The 23,142-nt window shown below is 40.6% G+C and overlaps 1 protein-coding gene across 2 annotated transcripts; it reads left to right on the forward strand.

Annotated features, from left to right (window-relative positions):
* Positions 1-1,182: 1,182 nt before the first annotated feature.
* On the forward strand, positions 1,183-23,008 carry nfkb2 (nuclear factor of kappa light polypeptide gene enhancer in B-cells 2 (p49/p100)). 2 transcript variants are annotated; one of them, XM_079168754.1, is made up of 24 exons: positions 1,183-1,216; positions 2,884-3,004; positions 5,948-5,987; positions 7,228-7,303; positions 8,807-8,847; positions 11,987-12,085; positions 12,539-12,690; positions 14,903-15,015; positions 15,416-15,574; positions 15,805-15,909; positions 16,025-16,113; positions 16,974-17,112; positions 17,284-17,397; positions 17,644-17,862; positions 17,962-18,103; positions 18,257-18,371; positions 18,815-19,022; positions 19,121-19,290; positions 19,421-19,523; positions 20,476-20,648; positions 20,949-21,030; positions 21,116-21,285; positions 21,874-21,985; positions 22,435-23,008. In XM_079168754.1, exons 2-24 carry the CDS (start codon positions 2,988-2,990, stop codon positions 22,506-22,508), a joined length of 2,712 nt encoding a protein of 903 aa, XP_079024880.1. In that variant the 5' UTR covers positions 1,183-1,216; positions 2,884-2,987; the 3' UTR covers positions 22,509-23,008. The 2 variants fall into 2 exon arrangements, with proteins under 2 accessions (XP_079024880.1, XP_079024881.1); XM_079168755.1 differs by lacking the exon at positions 1,183-1,216 and adding an exon at positions 5,561-5,698 and having other exon boundaries at positions 2,878-3,004.
* Positions 23,009-23,142: the final 134 nt, after the last annotated feature.

The raw sequence follows: 23,142 nt of genomic DNA on the forward strand, positions 1-23,142 counted from the left end.
TATGAGACGATACATTTTTACATAATATTGAATAATTATGAGTATTTATATTTTTATCCTCCACAATATTTTGTCCCTTAAAATAAAGAATCTTTTCTTGGCGTCACTGAGCTTCCATATTTTCCTAAATTTATTAAAATTGCTTTGATTGAACTTAATAACAAACATGTTCACCACGTTAAACACATTCTCAGATATTTAAATTAATGTGTGGTAATTCATAATTCACAATATTAACATGTGTATCAATATCTGCATGTTTTTTTAAATTTTATTTTATCTTCAGTTGCTGATAATATTCTAATTTGCCTCTTTTAATTTAGTAATATATTCTTAATAAATAATGAACGCCCTTAAAGGTGGGCGGGGCTCTGCTTCTGCTTCCAACCAATCAGCGCGCTGTATTCGCTCCGCGGAGCCGGAATTCCCCTCGCGCTCCGGGGCTTTCCACTCTGACTGACAGGCCGACGGTTACCGTGACAACACCGCCGAGTTGCTTCCGGTTGAGAGAGCTGTCTTTCAAGTTAAAAGCGCTTGTTTACTGAACTAGTGGTGACTTTAGAAAACAAAAGTTAATGTTAGACAAAATAATAAGTTTACATAATATTTACTTCACTATCTTATCTTTATGGTTTCTTCAATAGTCTTTGCATACTGTCCAAATAAATGGTACTAATGTATAACAGATATTAAAAGGTAAGAAGTTCAATATTTAAAAGACAATCCATCTGGAAATAGATACAATTTAGAAAATAACAATTGAAAATATAAAAACATGAAAAATAAATGTAGAGATTAAAAGAATAATAATTCTTATTTGTAATCAGTTCAAGCTAAACACATAGCAAACACCTAATAATACTGAATATTGAATTAATATGAGTTACTTAAACACTTGAATGGCTCAAAAAATAAAAATAAAATAAAGTTTAGTTTGGACATTTAAATTAAATAGACTTTTAATTTACAGGAAGTTATTTCATTTAAGCATTATTTTTACAAAAGTAGATTAATAAACAAAACTAGCAACAGTAAATAATAAAACTACAAATATCAGACAAAAAAATAATAGAACAATGTTGTTTACGTCTCCAGCTAGCTTTATTGTGAAAATCCCCAACCGGAAGTGGCCTCAGGTGTGAGCCTGGCTTGACTTTCACTCGCTTGTTGAGAGTTCAGTGTTTTTGGGGCGAACAGACGGTCAGAGCTGCTGCAGGTAAGACTCACCTTTCCTCTGTTTACCTGCTGATCTACCGACACGAGCCGCTGCAGACAGACATGAATGTTCTCTTAACGTCAAACGGAAATATGGTATCAGATCATTATGAATATACGTGTGTGTATATATATATATATATATATATATATATATATATATATATATATATATATATATATATACTGTATATATATATTATATAGAGAGTAAAAACGACCACAAACCAAAGATTAAAAGTATATTTGACTTTAATCTCGATGTTAAAATGTTTATTTCAAGTTTATTTAACTTGTTTGTTACATTAAAGTTGGTTATTTCTGTTTTATTCTGATTATAAACAGCTGCATTAATAATTAAAAATGTGCTGCAGAAGATCAAACCGACTGTGGTCATTATAGTTATTTGTTCATTGTGTTTATTATTTATTGGACAATAGAGAGTCAAACAGCTCTAGTTTGGTCGGATTGTGTAACAGAGGAAAAGTACTGCGTGAGATCTCAGGTTCATTTAGTCTTTACTTACTTTATTTAACTAAGCTTGAGTTATTTATAATGTTTATAATGTTTGTCTTCATTAGATTCTCACTCTTCATCACTTTCTACTCAAATGTGAAGAAGAAGAAAAGTCCCAAATATTGCTTCTTTAGTTTAACTTTTGTTTGATTTCTTATTTCCAAGTTTAAGTTCTGTTATCGGTCTAACTTTAGTTTAGGTTACACATAAAGTTTACTTCATCTCAACCTAAGAAAACAACTTGAGAGAACTTAGACATTAGAGTCATCGGTAAACGACCGAGGCCGGACTCGAACCCGCGCTGTCAGTTTAAATTAAAGGTCCAGATGAAATGAAAATGTCCTTTTAGATCAAATTGTGCTCACATTTAACAATATATGAAAAATAAATAATAATAAATCTTTGTTTATTTATATCAAAACAAATCTTTACTTCCTGTGAAAAGTCTGCTTATACGTCAGCAACAGATGAATTTCAACCAATAATATCCGGACATCCGCATCGGGCTACATTCTGAGCCCGCCCACTTTCTAGCGGTCCAATCGAATGTGAGGGATTTGGTTTAAGTCCCTCTTGTGTTTGTCACAGTACAGAAGATAAAGACTTTAACGCACATTAAACGCTCAAAAACGAGATATTAAAGTAGCAATACAACAGTTTTTTTCCCGCTGGTGTTGAGCTAGCTATCAGTAGCTTCCAGTAGCTGTCAGTAGCTTCCAGTAGCTGACGGTAGCTGTCGTTGGCTGTCAGTAGCTGTCAGTAGCTATCGTTAGCTGTCAGTAGCTGTCGGTGGCTGTCGGTAGCTGTCAGTAGCTGTCAGTAGCTATCGTTAGCTGTCAGTAGCTATCGTTAGCTATGTTTGTTTCCCCCTTTTTCAAGTCTTTCTGCCAAGGAAGGCTCACAGCTGGTTGCTTCCAGCCTTTGTGCTAAGCTAGGCTAATATCGGACTGTTCCTTTAACAGAAGCAGCTGTTTTGTTGTTTGTTCAGTCTGGAAATCGAGGATTGTCCCCAAATAATCACAGAGGAAGAAGAGTGGAAATTCCCACTGATGTGTTTAGATATGACTTCATCTCTCACACACACACACACACACACACACAACTACACACACACACACACGTGGTGATTAACTCCTGATTTCGCGTCTGCAGGAAAAAAAAACGGAAGAAGGAAGAACAGATCGTCGTCCTCCTGCAGGGAGCTGAGCCTTCATCATCACCTTCATCATCACCTTCATCAGTGTTTGTGCTGAGTCATGGCGGGAGCTCTCAGGTACATCATTACATAAATATTCATCATTTAAGTTATTCTTTGTTTTCTTGCTTTCACCCTTTTTTTCTCCATTTTCTTTTTTACATTCTGTACCTATTAATGTGTTATTATTATTATTCAGGGTTAGTTATGCAATAATTAAAAATACAGTAAATAAATAATACATTAAAAAAAATAACAAATGAAAATATAAATAAATGAATAATAAAATAAAATAGACATTTAGGAGCAGATTATTTAATTTAATTTATCTGATAAAAGCACAATGAAAGACAGAAAAACTAAACTAATAAAGTACGAGCTTTAATAAATGTTTGCGACTCTGGATCCAGATCCAGATCCGGATCCGGATCGGTTTAACCTGGTTTTAACATCTAAAGTTACTAAAACTGTCAGATGAATGTAAATACTAGAGTAAAGTACTAGAGAAGTACCTCATAATTGTACTTGATACAGTACTCAAGTACTTCGTTAATCTGCATGAAACACATGAAGTAGTTCAGAGTAGCCTCATTGGGACCAACTACAGCTGTAGATGCAGATGTTTTATTAATTAAATCATTTCATTATTGTTTTTATTTGCACACACAAGACTTCATAAAATCCAGATAATGAATAAAAACAGAAAGAAAGAAAAACGAATAAGTTTTGTAAAGTACAACGTAGATACTTTTACTAAAGTACATGAAGTGAATACTTCCTCCACCACTGAGTGAAGTAACGATGGAATAAAGCATGCGGTGACTCGTCCACACAAACCAGCTGAGAACCAGCTGGTTGAGGAGGTCTCTCCCTGTTTGCTGGTCTCTCTGATGGATCTGGTTCTTTCAGGTCTTTGAGGGACTTTGAGGACCCGTTTGAGCCAGAGACCATATTTAGTTTGATGAGGACAAAACATTTGTTCTGATTGGTTGAAGTCTCTGTTTCTACTCTGTAAATGTTGATCGATTCAAAGAACACTCGGTTGTGTTTCAGAGTTACAGACGTTGGTCATGTTTTATCCTCAAATATGATGCAATAACGAGAATAAAACAGCCAGATTTTGAACATTCCCCATCTCCGTGTTAATGATGAACTCTTTCCTCCGGTTGGTAGAAACTTGAAGCTGTTTCAGAGAAACAGAAAAAGTAAAATCACCTCCTGCAGAGGTCAGAGGCCACACAGAAAAACCCCGATCACAAACTTCCCCTCCGGGTTTTCTCTCTCAATCTACCTGCCGTGGGTTTATGTTAATGAGGCCCCTCTGTGCTGCGTCCTGATTGGCTGCTGGTGCCCCAGAAGGGGGCCGTCCCTCCTGCAGAACGAGGCGGTTCAGATCTTATTAGATTCAGAGTCTCTGCAGTTAGGAAGGTTTTCCTCTGAAGCTGTAGAGCTGAGGAGAGACAGGAAGTCAGACCTGAAACCAGCAGAGAGACGAGCAGAGAGGAAGCAAGGAGAGGAAGTAAGGAGACATGAAGCGTCAGGTCTGTGTCTCTTCTTCGTCCTTTAATCTGCTGCAGAGGTTCTCGCGTTCACGACGTCTGGACTCGTGAATCCATTCGTTGGCTGTTGTTTCATCGACGTAGATTCTCTGATGATAGAAAGTAAATATGCGAGCGTATGCAGACGACACGCTGATCTATTGACCAATCACTGACCACGCTGATGAACATTGTTCTGATTGGATCAGAGTTTAGACTTAAACAGGCTTTTCTGATTGGACGTGAGAACGTCTGCAGTCCTGAAGGAGTTTAGACTCGTTAACAAGTCCGAGTATCAATAAAGTTATTCCAGTTCATCCTGAATGATGACCGACAGACAGACGGACGTTATCATCCGTAGAGCCACACCGGTAGTTCTGCTAAAAATATGAAATATTGAAATATTTGTAGTTTTCTGTCTAAAAACTTGATGAAATCACGGCGTGTCTTTTTTTACACTTATAAATAAATATAGATATATAAGATAAAACACGATAATCAGTTTAATGTAACTAATTATGTTTAATTAAGGTCGATACTTCAGGAGAACTTTGATGTACTGAAGTATTTCTACTACTTCCTACTTCTCTTCTTCTATTGTTCTTTGTACTGCATCTATCTGACAGCTTCACGTACTTCATACTCATCATGTGCTCTTCACCAAATGATAATAATAACATGTCTACATGTCTACATGTCTTCACATTTAACATGTAGTTATCTGTTGTTTGGACTTCTGGCAGTTAAAATGAGCTCCAGCAGATCAATAACAGTAATAATAATCTGATAATACACAATATGATTCTACAGACATTCTACTGAGTACTTCTTAATCTTTTATTATATGTTGATGCTGAAACAGAGTATTTCTCAAATGTGTCTTTTTTATTCATAACAGAGGCGTCACATGTAGGTCAGGTTTCAGAAATCCATCTGGAACTAACTGTTACTACAAACACTTCTTCTTCTTCTTCTCCTTCTTTCTTCTTCTTCTTCTTCTCCTTCTTTCTTCTTCTTCTTCTCCTTCTTTCTTCTCCTTCTTTCTTCTCCTTCTTCTTCTTCTTCTTCTCCTTCTTCTTCTTCTTCTCCTTCTCAGTGTACTATCAACAGCAGCACAGTGACATCATCAACAGTAGCCCCGCCCCCCTCAGATCTGGAATTCTGGGGGTTTTCCTCAGCTCGGCCACTTCCAGGAAGTGACTGAAAACAGGCCGAGAGGAGGAGGGGAGGAGGGGTGAGACGACAGAGAGAGAGGAGAAGAAGAGGGAGGGAGAGAGACCGCGAGAGAGAGAGAGAGAGAGAGACACACACAGAGAGAGACAGAGAGACATTGAGAGAGAGAGAGAGAGTCTCCGTCATGTGAAAGTGAAACAGATTCATTTCTTCCCTCGTTCTTGTCGTTTGTTTGTATCATCGTGACTTTTACTCTTCGGTGTTTCCTGTTTCAACCCTTTCACAATAAGACTGTTTGTTTGTGCTGCAGGATGACTGAAGCTCAGTTCATCAACGTCTACGACAACGACGTGAGTCTTTTCTCTCCTCAAACCTTGTTGCTGGTGGATGATAAGATATAATATATATATATATATATATGTGTGTATAATATATATATATGTGTGTGTATAATATATATATATATATATGTGTGTATAATATGTCATAACATTATATAATAATAGAGACTTCATGTTTGGTTTTATCAGAATCACTCTTCTCTCTTTTTGTTTAATTCTGGTTTAAAACATTGAGTCACATTTCTTTGTAATAATATATTATTATTATTATTATTATATACTTCTTTGTGCTGCATTTTCTGAAGGAAACGTTCTGTAGAAATTGTTACAGATGATTTAAATTAATAAATAAAACACAGCTTCAATTATGAATCAATCAGCTCTGTAGTTCTAAATACTCAATAAAGTACATTAAAACTGTATTTAACTGCAGTACTTTATGTGAATAATATGAGACTTTTATTCAAATGTATTCAAACTTCTCTGAACGGATTCAAAGCAGAACAAAAGTGTTGGTGAAGCTCAGAGTTCCCACAGTTTTGTGTGACACTGAAGCTGCACTCAGTCTCCAGTGTCTCTTAAAGGGACAGTGTTGTGTTGTGAGTCTTATTTTAAGTAAAAACAACTTGAACCCTGTTATTGAACTCACTTTACTGAAGTTTACTTTGTAATAAAGAGGAACTAAAAATAAACTATTACAGGATTTTATGACTGAGGTTTTAATGACTCAAAGTAAAACTGGCTCATGTTACTTCAATGTCAAACACACTGTGGGAACTTTAAGTTTCTTCCTTCTTTGAATCTCAAAAGTTTGCATCCACAAACTTGGATCCGAGTCTTTGCTCAGTTTCTACAACAAAAGGCTGAAACTTTTATTTGTGTTTCATTCATTCAGCCATTTGATCGTCTGCAGCATGAGAGACAAACAATAAGACAGAAAACACAACAACACTTCAATTCACAAGCTCCACATGTTGTTATTGAGCTCATGAGTACGCTCATGTGGAAAGATTGAATGCTAATTTAACAACAAAGACAATCTGTAACTAACATTGTAAAATAACATTATTTTCATGTTTTAGTTCGGGTTTGATCAATAACGTCTGTTCCCAACGTTTAGTCTGCAGGTTGTTGATTCAGGTCATTGAACGTTACATCAGATTCATTCATTCTGTGATCGTCCGTACGGTGCGTTTATAAATGTTCATTTACAGTTTTTAGATTTTGAAAAGATGTTTTTCTTCTTCAGCTGCAGATGAATTTGATGCCGTACGACTACATTCCTCCAGTGGACATAAAGACTGAGCCCTACATCCCTGAGACGGGTACACTGCCTCAATACACCAGTCAGCTCTCAAACATAGTTATATTTTAATGTTTAAGTATGTAAAGTAGAGAGTTAACGCTGAAGTTTATCGTGTTTTCTGAATAATACTCAGTACCAGTACTCGGTACTCGTGATCCAGCCAGTACTTGTACCTGGAAAGAACACTGATAAAGTAAAAGTACTCTGAGATTGATGAATCGTTGAAGCTGTTAAAACACTGAGAAGTTAACTGTATCAAACCTGCAGAACAATAGAACCTGGACCTTCTGGAACCTTTTGTTTGAAACACCAGAACCTTCAGCCTGAAGCTCAGAACTAACAGATCCTCGCAATGTTCTAGAAACTCGTCAAAGGAACCGCTCTTTCTTTTTCCTGTGAACCTTTTAGAGCGTCTAGTTTGTTGAAATGCAGTCTTTTCAAGAACCCCCTGTTAGTATGTGGACCATAGCATTCATGTTTACGTAGAACCTCTTGGATCACCCTTAGTGTGGACCATAAAACTTCATGCAATGAACTCGTAATAGAATAATCGACTAATAATCTAGAACCTCTTGTTTGAATTAACATGAGCTGAGACCTCTCAGAACATCCTTCTAGAACCTAGACATTGTTTTTATTTCCAAGAACCTCTTAGTATTTGCATGTTTCTGAGAACCTTTGGAGAACCTCTTGTTTACGCCTGAAACACGGGTTAAGCTTTTAGAGAACCCTGTTTCAGAAGTTACAGAAACATTGAACACAGACGAGCACTCATCATTTAACCAAACGACTCATAAGTCAGATCCTATCACATGTCTACAAGGACACATCGACATGCGACCAGCCGGGGATCGAACCACCGATCCTCTGATTGAAGGACGGCCCCGCTAGTCGCCCACACTCACCAGGGGAACTGTTCTCAGAAGGATCTTTGGTGTAAACTTTGAAGAACCTTGTTTGTAGTGCTAGTCGACTAACATTTGAGTTTTCAGAACCTTGTGTGAGCAGCTGATAAATGTCTAGAACGTTCCGTTAGTATGTGGAACCTAAATGTTTTTGTGTCAACTAGTGCTGAGACATTTCAGAACCTCCTAGAACCGTAGACCTACAATGTGTAGAGTCTTGAAGTATTCTTACTTATTCTAGAAGAGGTTCTCACTATCTAGAACATCCTTAAGACTTCTCAGAGTCTTTGTCCAGCCCTCAGGTCTTTGTAGAACCTTATCTCAGGGTCGCTTTTGAGTCTTAATTACAGAGAGACAGTCGAGACATTACAGATCTAACAATGACATGAACCAGGGACGGTTCTTGGTCAGCATCTTAACCGCCGATGCCGCGGGGATCCCCCGACACCTGGAACCTTTCTGATCTCATGTCTCATTCATACCTGGAGAAAGGGGACATTTCAAGAAACTGTAAACTAGACTTTCTAGAACTAAATAATTAGGGAAACACCCTGACCTACCTTTTGACTTTTAAGTCCAGAACCGTCTTTTATTAAAACTTTTATTTTGTGTTTCAGCTCATGGTCCTTACATTCAAATCATCGAGGAGCCCAAACAGGTGAGATCAACATTTGACTTCCTGTGTGTGTCTTTAATTAGTGAGTTGTTGGCATTTAGTTTCTAGTTTCTACACTAAGTTTGTGGACCAGCTGCATTCAAATCAACAAATAGAAAGCAAGTAAAATTCAGGTTAAAGGTTCGGACATTAAAAAATAGACTTTTCTTTCATAAAGGTGTCCCACAGGGATCAACATTAGGCCCCCTGCTATTTATAATATTTATTCTATAACTGAGCACTGCCACGTCCACTTTTATTCCACTACTGCAAACCGTCTCCAGGTTACAGTCTGAGGACCATCAGGCCTCATTTATGGATTCAAATGTGTTTATAACTCTTAAAGACACAATGTCTGCATTTCATAAAGGAAAAGATGAAACTTTATTGATAACTGAGGGGAAATGTAGAGGAAAGAAAAACTGATTAAGAGCTCTGTGAATGAAATAAAATATATAAAATAATAAAATATACGGTTGGGTTTTATACCTGTGCTGTCCTGCTACACTTGAATCATCTCCTAATAACCTCACGGTGGCGCCACAGCTGCGGTTATTTGTTTCTAGCGGTGTAACAACACACGTTTTCGTACTAAACCGTTCGGTACGAGGCTTATGAACCGAACAATACGTTTGAATAATACTAGTGCATTTGGAAAATGCAGAAGCTTAAATTGTGGGAAATATAATGTTTTCTGCGCTCACGTAACAGACAACGGGCTGTGACCTCTGAACCCGGAACAATAACAAAAACCAGCTGAGGCTGCAGCACCACACGTGTCTTCAGGGATGCTAAGCTAAACTAGCTAAACTAGCTTAGCGGGGGAAACAACAGCCCGAACGGATTCAATTGTCCGGACAATAACCCCGCGCATGACGGGATGCTTCGTAATTAACGGATAATGCATATCGTCCAAATCAATGTAATTAACACAATGACACAAACTATTCACATGTATTTATATGACAACAAATCAATCCAGCAACACTGCAGCGCTAGAGCACGAGCCGTTCATATGATTCATAAAAACGACACCATAGACACATGAACACAGTAGAAACGCTGCTGCAAAGGTAAAAACACAAAAGCAGTTCACTTACCAACGCTGCTGTTCTCCTAAAGACAAAGTCCATCCTCCTTTCTTTGTTAACAAAGAGTTTAATACCGCGGTTGTACAGAACATCAGTTCCAGCCAGAGTCCTCCTGCCAACGTGTTCGTTGAGTTGTAGATCCACTCAGGTCTCTCCAAACGTTTTCAAAAGCACGTAGCTTGTGGTGTCCTGTCGTGTAGCTGCCTTGGTTAGCGTAGCGTAGCTCCAAACAGCTCCAAACACCAAGAGCTCAGTTGCAAATGAAACGCATTCTTAGCCATAAAATGTGCAGCGCTTCTCCGCCGCTGTCAGCCAGAAATACCGTTCGTACAAATCCTACTCCATGCTGGGTCAGGGCTGCTAGTAAAAAAATGAATCCACACCAAGCTAAACACTAAACATGTCATAACTTCTCTTACATATGTTTCAACCTGAACTCTTACTGAACACTGAGATCTGCTAGCTAGCTTTCTGTTTGACTAAAGTCACGCTGGCCCACTGACCAATCACAGCGCACCTTAATGCAGACGTACTTAGAGGCTACCTGAGTACCACTGACACGTCAAAGAATACGCCCAACACGTCAAACTAAAGAGCTGATTGGTTGAAGACTATGACAATCAACAACATCGTCCTCATTCACTTAACCTGCAAAGTCTACCTGCAGGCCTGGGGCCTCTCTTCTACCTAGAGACACAGAGGTGAACTCTGATTGGATCAAAGCTCTACTTAAAACAAGCTGCACTGAAGCAGAGCAGCTGAGGAGCACAGTAGTTGTGCAATGAGAACGTAATTATAATACATGTAGTATATTTGTGAAAAATGATTAAATTATAAAATAGCTATAGCTTTGTGATTCTGTTTAGGCCAGCAGAGAAGGCCTTGAAGGCCTTGAAGGCCCTGACGGCCACCACTGACCTACAGTAGTATTATACAGTGATATAAGTAGTATAATCTAAATAAATAAATACTGGTCTGCAGGACTCGGTGGTGGTTCCCCTGTTCACTGTTGGTCCACATGTTACTGTAACAGTCACTTCCTTTAATCCAGGGTTTTCCCAACAGTCATAAAGCATCATGGGACTCAGTAGATGAGCACAGACAGGCTGCAGGAAGTCAGGGAATTTCTGCAGCTGAAAGTCATGTGACTTTGGGGACGCTGAGTCCGTATGCAAATCATTCTGCTGTGAAGTCAAAAGAAGAACCAGGTTTATGCAATCAGTGCGAATACAATGACTCAACGTCAATACTTGAGACGTTTAACGGCCTGATGCTTTCCACCAAATGTTCCCTCCTTTAAGACCAAACTCAACACATTTATTGTTATTATTATTATTCATATTCAGTATATTATCAGTGGCTTTTAGTGGTTTTCAATATTTTACTACTTTCTTTTCATTTGTATAAAGTGTTGTATTCTCTGTGATCTGATTTTGTGCACATATGATGTCGTCTCGTGACTCTGAACATTTATTCTTGTTTTGTTGCTTTTGTTCTTGTTAATGTTGTTGTGCTGTTCACTTTAACTCGTACGTTACTTTGGTCAAACTTTGTTCTTAAACGTATTTAAATATAAACTTGACTTGTAATGAAATTGATCAAACATGAAGAGAGAACTCAGGTCCGACTATAATCAGAGACATCAGCCAATGTTCCGCTTTAAGCAACTCCATCAAGTGTCAACCGTGTAAAACACTCTGCAAACAAAGTTTACTAAATAGAGTAAAACATTTCAAATTCAATTTAAAAATAACAGAATAATGTGAAAAGTTGAATCAAGTTCCAAACGCAACATTCGGTAAAAATGAAACGAATGATAATACTGCTCCTCATAATGAAGAATTAGTTTAGACACTCACAATGAAAAGAAAGATTGTGATACTTTTCATTGTTTGGGATGAGAGCAACAAAGGAAAGACATTTAAAGAAATGTTTATTTATGACGGATCAAAGAAAGAAATGTTCTTTGCCTCTGAAGAAACTTACAGTATTTTCAAAATAAAAGTCAAGTAGGAGACATCAACTCAAAGTAAAACTGTGTTTGTTCCCAGAGGGGCTTTCGTTTCCGTTATGAGTGTGAGGGTCCGTCCCACGGGGGGCTCCCAGGGGCCTCCAGCGAGAAGAACCGGAGAACATACCCGACCGTGAAGGTGGGAAACACTCAACAGCTCTCATGTTCTACCTGATATCTCTTCATACATGAAGAAGTAAAACATATCTCATAGTTATACATGAAGAAGTAAAACAGATCTCATAGTTTCATACATAGTCGGTACCATGAATATGAATTCACGAGGAGTATTTTTAACCTGACGGCTTTAGTTACTTTCTGAATTCATATTTTTATAGAAGGAATATTTTCAATGCAGGGATTTTGTTGTATTTACTGGTATTATTTCTTATACTGTAACAGAGTATTTTTACTGTCTGGTATTAGTACTTTTACAGAAACATAGTATTATTATAGTGTGGTACTAGTACTTCTATTTTAACAACGTATTTTTTACAGTGTGGTCTCATTACTTTTAAATGAACATAGTATTTCAACAGTGTGTATTAGTACCTCTGCTGCAGCACAGTAATGTTTGGTGTCTCGGTCTCAGATCAATAACTACGTGGGACACGCCCGGGTGGAGGTCCAGCTGGTGTCCCACACAGATCCTCCTCGTGTTCACGCTCACAGTCTGGTGGGACGTCACTGCACCGAGAACGGAACCTGCACGCTCGACATCGGGCCCAACGACCTCACCGCCTCGTGAGCATCCAATCACGTCTCTGCAACACTTAGACTTCATCACAACAAAACAAAGACGATGACGTTTACACACGATACTGTGACGTTTACACACGATACTGTGACGTTTACACACGATACTGTGACGTTTACACACGATACTGTGACGTTTACACACGATACTGTGACGTTTACACACGATACTGTGATGACGTTTACACACGATACTGTGACGTTTACACACGATACTGTGACGTTTACACACGATACTGTGACGTTTACACACGATACTGTGACGTTTACACACGATACTGTGATGACGTTTACACACGATACTGTGACGTTTACACACGATACTGTGACGTTTACACACGATACTGTGATGACGTTTACACACGATACTGTGACGTTTACACACGATACTGTGACGTTTACACACGATACTGTGACGTTTACACACGATACTGTGACGTTTACACACGATACTGTGACGTTTACACACGATACTGTGACGTTTACACACGATACTGTGACTTTTACACACTATACTGTGACGTTTACACACGATACTGTGACGTTTACACACGATACTGTGACGTTTACACACGATACTGTGACTTTTACACACTATACTGTGACGTTTACACACGATACTGTGACGTTTACACACGATACTATGACTTTTACACACTATACTGTGACGTTTACACACGATACTATGACGTTTACACACTATACTGTGACGTTTACACACGATACTGTGACTTTTACACACTATACTGTGACGTTTACACACTATACTATGACGTTTACACACGATACTATGACGTTTACACACTATACTATGACGTTTACACACGATACTATGACGTTTACACACTATACTGTGACGTTTACACACGATACTGTGACGTTTACACACGATACTATGACTTTTACACACTATACTGTGACGTTTACACACTATACTGTGACGTTTACACACGATACTGTGACGTTTACACACGATACTATGACGTTTACACACGATACTGTGACTTTTACACACTATACTGTGACGTTTACACACGATACTATGACGTTTACACACTATACTATGACGTTTACACACGATACTATGACTTTTACACACTATACTGTGACGTTTACACACTATACTGTGACGTTTACACACGATACTATGACGTTTACACACTATACTATGACGTTTACACACGATACTATGACTTTTACACACTATACTGTGACGTTTACACACTATACTGTGACGTTTACACATGATACTGTGACGTTTACACACGATACTATGACGTTTACACACGATACTGTGACGTTTACACACGATACTATGACGTTTACACACTATACTGTGACGTTTACACATGATACTGTGACGTTTACACACTATACTGTGACGTTTACACATGATACTGTGACGTTTACACACTATACTGTGACGTTTACACATGATACTGTGACGTTTACACACTATACTGTGACGTTTACACACTATACTGTGACGTTTACACACGATACTATGACGTTTACACACTATACTGTGACGTTTACACACTATACTGTGACGTTTACACATGATACTGTGACGTTTACACACGATACTATGACGTTTACACACTATACTGTGACGTTTACACACTATACTGTGACGTTTACACACGATACTATGACGTTTACACACTATACTGTGACGTTTACACACTATACTGTGACGTTTACACATGATACTGTGACGTTTACACACGATACTATGACGTTTACACACTATACTGTGACGTTTACACACGATACTGTGACGTTTACACACGATACTATGACTTTTACACACGATACTGCGACTTTTACACACGATACTGTGACGTTTACACACGATACTGTGACGTTTACACACGATACTATGACGTTTACACATGATACTGTGACGTTTACACACGATACTATGAAGTTTACACACTATACTGTGACGTTTACACATGATACTGTGATGTTTACACACTATACTGTGACTTTTTAATGATTTTTATGACATCACACTGTCAGGTGATAAACGTACAAAAAATATGAATATAAAAAAGTATTTTGGGGACTTGTGAAGATAGACAAAATATATAAAGACATTATACAGTATGTGTGAAATGAGAAAGTATATTTTACTGTTGTTAAATGTAAAATAGTGAAATATTCTGATGTTGGTTGGTGATGTCACTTCCTGTAGATTCAGTAACCTCGGGATCCTCCATGTGACCAAGAAAGGTGTGGTGGAGGTTCTGGGCCGGAGGCTGAGGGATGAGAGGAAGAGACAGAAAGCAGCTCACTGTCACCTCACAGGTACACTCACCTGTACAATTAACGTATTGTCCCATATTGAACAAAGTGGATGATTACAGCTGAGAATGTCTCCAACTCATAACATGTTATTCAGGGTTTTCTCTTTTGAAGACATGAATGGTTTTAGTTTGACCTTTTTTCTCATTGTGTGATTTCTTGGTACATATTTGATGTGTTTTGTTCTTGGAATCTTTGCTCCAACAATAAATCAAAAACACAACAAAGACCATTTCAACAGCTTCGACTTTCTTTGTAAAATCACAATAAAGACCAGAAAAGCTACACTTTCATCAGGATGTAGAAGAGAAAAATAAAACGATAAAATATGAAACTAAACCTCCCGGACTGTCTGAGGTGTCCACGGAGGGTTTCTGACGCTCTGCTGTCGCTGTTTCTTCAGATTCAGAAGAAAACGGCATCCTGAAGGAGGCCAAGGAGCTGGGGAAGGTGATGGACCTGAACATCGTCAGGTTAAAGTTCACCGCCTACCTCCAGGACAGCAACGGAGGGTTCACCAGAGGGCTGAAACCCGTCGTCTCCAACCCCATCTACGACAGCAGTGAGTCCAAACATCACACAATCTGACTGTTCACTCAAAGAGCTGCAACCAATTAGTGCCAACGCTTAGAAACCGTCGCTCTGAGACACTTTTAGTGACAATTTATACAAATTTGAATGCAGTACTTCCATTAAACTCTGGTACCGACCGAAAAAAAACAAAGAAAATCCAAAGACACGTGTAAACAAGGGAGTCACACCCTCCAATGATGAATCATGTTCTTTATGCAGAGTCACCAAACGCCTCCAACCTGAAAATCTCTCGGATGGATAAGACGTGCGGTACGGTGCTCGGAGGAGACGAGATCTTCCTGCTGTGTGACAAAGTCCAGAAAGGTGAAAACATTTGACTTTAGCAAACGTGTAAATCAGACGAAATGATTGGTGGACGGTGGACAGAGGTTGAGGACTTTATAATAACAGGAGTTTTCCTCTGTGCTGCACGCTACAGATGACATTGAGATACGTTTTTACGAGGAGGATGACGAGGGAGGCTGGGAGGCGTTCGGTGACTTCTCACCTACCGACGTTCACAAACAGGTACAGTTTTACTGTTTTACTGTGTGAGATGGGATCTTCCTGTAGATGTTTGGGATCTTCCTGTAGATGTTTGGATCTTCCTGTAGATGTTTGGGATCTTCCTTTAGATGTTTGGATCTTCCTGTAGATGTTTGGGATCTTCCTTTAGATGTTTGGGATCTTCCTTTAGATGTTTGGATCTTCCTGTAGATGTTTGGGATCTTCCTGTAGATGTTTGGATCTTCCTGTAGATGTTTGGATCTTCCTGTAGATGTTTGGATCTTCCTGTAGATGTTTGGGATCTTCCTTTAGATGTTTGGATCTTCCTTTAGATGTTTGGATCTTCCTTTAGATGTTTGGATCTTCCTGTAGATGTTTGGGATCTTCCTGTAGATGTTTGGGATCTTCCTTTAGATGTTTGGATCTTCCTTTAGATGTTTGGATCTTCCTTTAGATGTTTGGATCTTCCTTTAGATGTTTGGATCTTCCTTTAGATGTTTGGATCTTCCTGTAGATGTTTGGGATCTTCCTGTAGATGTTTGGATCTTCCTTTAGATGTTTGGATCTTCCTTTAGATGTTTGGATCTTCCTGTAGATGTTTGGATCTTCCTTTAGATGTTTGGATCTTCCTTTAGATGTTTGGGATCTTCCTTTAGATGTTTGGATCTTCCTTTAGATGTTTGGATCTTCCTTTAGATGTTTGGGATCTTCCTTTAGATGTTTGGGATCTTCTAAATTAGAAGGCACTAATCTTATCTTTTTGAAACTAGCCTTTGTGCAGCAGAATTATACTTTAATCCAGGTTTCAGTGTGTTGTTTGTGTCATCAGTGTAAATCTCATTCAGACAAACAAGGTGTTTATCATTTCTCTGTCTCCTCAGTACGCCATCGTGTTCAAAACGCCGCCCTATCACAGCGCAGAGATCGAGAGGCCCGTCACCGTCTTCCTGCAGCTGAAGAGGAAAAAGGCCGGCGACAGCAGTGACCCCAAACAGTTCACCTACATACCGCAGGTCCAAGGTCAGCCATAAACATCAGAGGTGTTGCGTACGAGGAGATAGGAGGATGTTTATCATTCCTCACCGACTCACTCATAGAGGAACGTTTAGGACATGTTTTCAGGGTTTTCACTTCTGCTTTTATCACCTTTAATGTCAGAACTTCCTTCTCATCACCGTCGCTCTCTTTCAGACAAAGAGGAGGTGCTGAGGAAGAAGCAGAAGCCACTGCCTCACTATGAATCCTGGCGAGGAGGAGGAAGAGGTGGAGGAGCTGGTGGATTTGGAGGAGGAGCTGGAGGAGGAGGTAGAGATTTCATTTAAAATATAAGCAATTTCCTCTGAAACACAATTATCTTCAAATTAGGGAATTCTACGTATTCCTTATCTGGGTAAAAAACCTTTCATTTAGCTTTTAGTGGTCTTCCTTTTAGATGTTTGGATTCTTCCTTTACCTATTTGGGATCAAGCTTTAGCTGTTTAGCAGCTAACCATAACATTCTTCTACTTGGCAAATTGGAAGTTCACTGTGGACTTTGTTTCACTTTTGCAGGATTCCAGTTCAACCAGCAGATGAATGGAGGAGGAGGAGGAGGAGGAGGAGGAGGAGGGGGAGGAGTTTTCTTCACTGAAGGCTTCACAGGCTTCGGTGGAGGGGGAGGGGCTCAGATGTCAGGCTCCAACCCTCAGACAGGGGTTCCCCAGCAGCAGACGGACGGACCGACGGGAGGGCCGACTGGCTCGCCAGTACAACAGCAGCTGTTTCAGCTCGGTGAGCTACAGAGTCCTGCTCCGATTCTTTGCAGACGACGTGACGCTGCTTGTGTAAAAGGTCAAATTTATTATTTAATCTTCTGCTTTGTGTTTCTAGCCGCCGCCCTCCACAGCAGAGCCTCTCAGAGCGCCAGACAGACGGCTGCTGCCCTGCTGCAGTACTGCAGCACCGGGGACGCTCGGGTCCTTCTGGCAATCCAGAGACACCTCTGTGGCATCCAGGACGGCAACGGAGACACGTGAGATTTTAACTTTACTTTTATTTTTCTACAGAGGCAGACTGATCCAACGTCAAAAAGACAAACATGTTTAAATTGATTCTTAGTGTTGCAAGTTTGATCATTTTCAAGATTCGCTCAAGGTTGGATGTTCTGATTTTTGTTCTCCCACAGTCCTTTGCACCTGGCCATCATCCATCAGCAGACAGGTGTGATCCAGCAACTGATCCACACGCTGCTCAGCAGCCAGCAGCAAAATATCCTCAACACAGCCAACCACCTCCGACAGGTTAGCTTTACCAACGCTAACCACAAAGCACTCGACCGTAACGAACCATGACTCACCTCAGGAAAGCTAAGACAAATAACAATGAACCTAACTTTGTCAGGTAGATAATTCAACATAATAATCTACCACATTCACCATAATACAGCTAACTACCTTCAACACGTTATTAACCGCAAGCCAGCACAGCTTAACTATGACACCAAGATGAAGCTAACTCCCTGCTAGCTCCTTGCTCACAAACTCATATGATTAACCACAACAGGTGCCGAACTGTTTCCATCTAAGCAAAGTTAACCACCTCCAGCTAGCTAACTCTACGGTTACTGGACGCAGGCATCTACTGTAAATCTACTGTAAATCTACTGTAAATCCCGGCGACCTCAGTCCCAGGTAACTAGTAAAAACCTTCCATCTCACCTGCCCACTGACTCCTTCACCTGCAGACTCCTCTCCACCTGGCGGTGATCACCCGGCAGGTGAAGGTGGTGGAGGTGCTGCTGAGGGCGGGGGCCGACCCCAGCCTGCTGGACAAAGACGGTCGCAGTCCCATCCACCTGGCGGCGCTGGCCGGAGACACCGCCACGCTCCGCCCCCTGCTGGCTCACCTGGGAGAACGCCACGCCTACCTGGTCAACACCCCCGACTACCACGGTGAGAGAGCGATTACCTCAATGCTTTATAATAGTGATAACTGTGAAATATTTACCATTAACTGTATATTGACCTCTCGGATCGCTCTCGTCTCTCAGGTCTCCATCCTCTCCACCTGTCCGTGAGGAGGGACGGCGAGCGCTGCCTCCGCCTCCTGGTGGAGGGCGGAGCCAAAATCAATGCACCTGAGCAGAAGAGCGGAAACACCGCCCTCCACCTGGCCGTGAGGGAAAACCTGTTCAAGGTGGCCTGCACTCTCATCACAGAGGTACGACACACACACACACACACACACACACACACACACACACACACACACACACACACACACACACCTGTACACCTGTACACCTGCTCCTCAGTGACATCACAGCGTGACTCTCTCTGTTCGTCTGCAGTTGAAGGCGGACGTTAACGCGAGCACCTTTGGGGGAAACACGCCTCTCCACCTGGCTGCCGGTCTGGGCTCACCGACTCTCTGCTCGATGCTCGTCGCTGCAGGTGAGAAGAAAGAAAAACATCTGTTGAGTCTTCATCACTTCATCACTTCAACATCTGTTGAGTCTTCATCACTTCATCACTTCAACATCTGTTGAGTCTTCATCACTTCCCCTCGTTTCATCTTCTTCAGCACGACAAACGATACAAAAACCAAATGACACAAAACTTCAAAATCTTTCGAGCAAGTTTCCACTGAGTTCCACACAGCTGTAGAGGAAGTACTAATACCACGCAGTAAAACCTGTTTAAAGTACTAATACCACGCAGTAAAACCTGTTTAAAGTACTAATACCACGCAGTAAAACCTGTTTAAAGTACTAATACCACGCAGTAAAACCTGTTTAAAGTACTAATACCACGCAGTAAAACCTGTTTAAAGTACTAATACCACGCAGTAAAACCTGTTTAAAGTACTAATACCACGCAGTAAAACCTGTTTAAAGTACTAATACCACGCAGTAAAACCTGTTTAAAGTACTAATACCACGCAGTAAAACCTGTTTAAAGTACTAATACCACGCAGTAAAACATGTTTAAAGTACTAATACCACGCAGTAAAACCTGTTTAAAGTACTAATACCACGCAGTAAAACCTGTTTAAAGTACTAATACCACGCAGTAAAACATGTTTAAAGTACTAATACCACGCAGTAAAACCTGTTTAAAGTACTAATACCACGCAGTAAAACCTGTTTAAAGTACTAATACCACGCAGTAAAACATGTTTAAAGTACTAATACCACGCAGTAAAACCTGTTTAAAGTACTAATACCACGCAGTAAAACCTGTTTAAAGTACTAATACCACGCAGAATACTCAGGAAACGTATGTCAGTACAATCAGTCAAATGTAGTAAAAGTATTCAAACTGTTGTATTAACATTAATATTAATATTATTATAAACATCTGTAGAAGAAGAACAAAGACAGAAACATACTTCCTGTTTCTTCAGGCGCTGATAAAAACGTGGAGAACGACGAGCCGCTCTTCTTCAGCTCCTCTTCAGATGAAGAGCAGGACGAAGACGAACCAATCAGAGAGCGGGAGGCCTGCTCTCAGCCAATCAACCCCCGCAAGAGACCGGCAGGAGGACACACCCCTCTGGACCTGGCCAAGTGCCAAAAGGTAGGTGTCCTTTCAAATTAAAAGCACACATTAACACTGTGGACTCCAGAGACAAAGATGATACTCACCTCCTCATCTCCTTCTCTCCTCACCTCACCGTCTCCTTTCCTCATCTCCAATTGTCTCGTCTCCTGGTCCCGTCTCGTCTCCTCCTCTCCTCTCCTCTCCTGGTCTCCTCTCCTCCTCTCCTCTCCTCTCCTCTCCTGGTCTCCTCTCCTCTCCTCTCCTCTCATCTCCTCTCCTCTCCTCTCCTCTCCTCTCCTCCCCTCCTCCCCTCCTCTCCTCGTCTCCTCTCCTCAGGTGAGGAACCTGTTGAACTGTGGGCAGAGTCAGCGGTCGAGTCTTCACAGCAGTAAGAAGATGAAGCCGAGCAGCAGTGAAGGTTCGTTATTTATTTGAAAGTTAAGCTAAAAACTAAACTTGTGAAATAAAGACGTTGACGATGAGACGACCTGTCGGTGTTCCAGAGGTTGAGCCGTCGGGGATGGACGAGGACACGCTGTCCCGGCTGGTGGAGCTGCTGAGTGTCGGAGACGTTCCGTGGAGGAAACTAGCAGAGAAGCTGGGGATGATGACGCTGACTCACCTTTACCTGGACAGTCCCACGCCCTGTCACCAGCTGCTGCAGCACTACCAGGTAACACGCTACACCTGTCCCACCTGTCTCACCCGTCTCTGGTGTCTCCCTGTCTCTGGTGTCTCACCTGTCTCTGATGTCTCTGGTGTCTCACCTGTCTCTGATGTCTCACCTGTCCCACCTGTCTCACCTGTCTCACCTGTCTCTGATGTCTCTGGTGTCTCACCTGTCTCACCCGTCTCTGGTGTCTCACCTGTCTCTGATGTCTCTGATGTCTCTGATGTCTCACCTGTCTCTGATGTCTCTGATGTCTCACCTGTCTCTGATGTCTCTGGTGTCTCACCTGTCTGATGTCTCTGATGTCTCTGATGTCTCACCTGTCTCTGATGTCTCTGGTGTCTCACCTGTCTCTGGTGTCTCACCTGTCTCTGATGTCTCTGATGTCTCTGGTGTCTCACCTGTCTCACCTGTCTCTGATGTCTCTGATGTCTCACCTGTCTCTGATGTCTCTGGTGTCTCACCTGTCTCTGATGTCTCACCTGTCTCTGATGTCTCTGGTGTCTCACCTGTCTCTGATGTCTCTGATGTCTCTGGTGTCTCACCTGTCTCACCTGTCTCTGATGTCTCTGATGTCTCACCTGTCTCCAGCTGGGTGGAGGTCCAGTAGAAGGTCTGGTTGAAGCTCTTCAGTCTCTCGGTCTGACAGAAGGAGTCCGACTGCTGAGAACCAGCGAGCTACGAGACGACAAACACAGCACAGGTACCGCAGCCTCTCTCTGCCTTCATCGAACATATTAACACAGATTAAATATTATATTTATATATATATATTAGTGCTGGGCAAGTTATCGCGTTATAACTGCTGCTGTGTGAAGAGAATCCTGCTGTTAACAAGAACCTGATGAGTTTAACGTGTTGTTGAGCTTTAGTTCATAGAGCAGCACTTTAACATAGAAGAGCTCAACACACTACTTTAGATTCATTATGAACTTTAACATCACAATGAGATTAATCGCAAAAAAATCATGCGATTAAAAATTGTAATCGTTGCCCAGCACTAATATATTTATATATATATATATATAAATATATATAAATACTTCATGAGATCATGTGTTAATAAAGTTACGATTCACAGGTGAAACAAACATTAGGATCCAAATCTGCAGCCACTTTCACCTCATTTGTTTATTTTTATTGTCCAATCAGACGCCACGGTCGACAGCGGCTTCGGAAGCCAGCCAATAGAAGAAGAGGAGGAGCCGCCTGTGGCCAATCAGTGACGAGCTGGAAGTAAAATCCGGCACGGTCATCTCATCCTGCGGTGGACCGGGACTCTGTGGGGAACCGGGACTCTGCAGGACTGGACTCTGATGGTCCACACGGACTCAGATTCACAGAACCAGAAACATTTTACCGTTTTTACCATAAAAATGCCTTTTACGGTAAAAAAAAATATATTTTAAGTTCATGTTTTTAGTTGTTTTCCTTTTTTCTGTTATTTTTCATATTAACTTATATTTTGTTTTTCGTGTCGTTTTTAGTTTATTTCTGTGGTTCTGATCAGCTGTTGAACATTTGATCTGAATTATTGTGTTTACAAAGCGTTGTGTGTCCTCGAGCTTCTTCATAGGAAAGTTGTGGGATTTCCAATTTTATGTCTGAACTGGAACGCAGCACGTCTGTTCATCAAACACTTTCATCTGATGAACAAAAGTTTGAAATGTTATGAAAGAAACAATACTGGTGTCGTGTTCATATGGAGACAAATAAATGATTTAAGAGGTCCAAATGTTTTTACGTGAAATTATTAGATTTTATTTAGAGTCCAGTAGAGTCCAGTAGAGTCCGTCTGTGTGTTTATTCATGTGTTGGTGTTTCTCAGCCTGGAACTGAAATATGAAGCCGCCCCGTCAG

This window comes from Pholis gunnellus, assembly GCF_910591455.1.
Source record: "Pholis gunnellus genome assembly, chromosome: 11".
Taxonomy (NCBI): Eukaryota; Metazoa; Chordata; class Actinopteri; order Perciformes; family Pholidae; genus Pholis; species Pholis gunnellus.

Bases quoted from the DNA above. Each gene is read 5' to 3' on its own strand.
- nfkb2 (XM_079168754.1), top strand. The intron at 19,023-19,120 runs GTGAGAGAGCGA...CTCGTCTCTCAG, and splicing joins CAACACCCCCGACTACCACG to GTCTCCATCCTCTCCACCTG. The intron at 21,986-22,434 runs GTACCGCAGCCT...TTGTCCAATCAG, and splicing joins AGACGACAAACACAGCACAG to ACGCCACGGTCGACAGCGGC.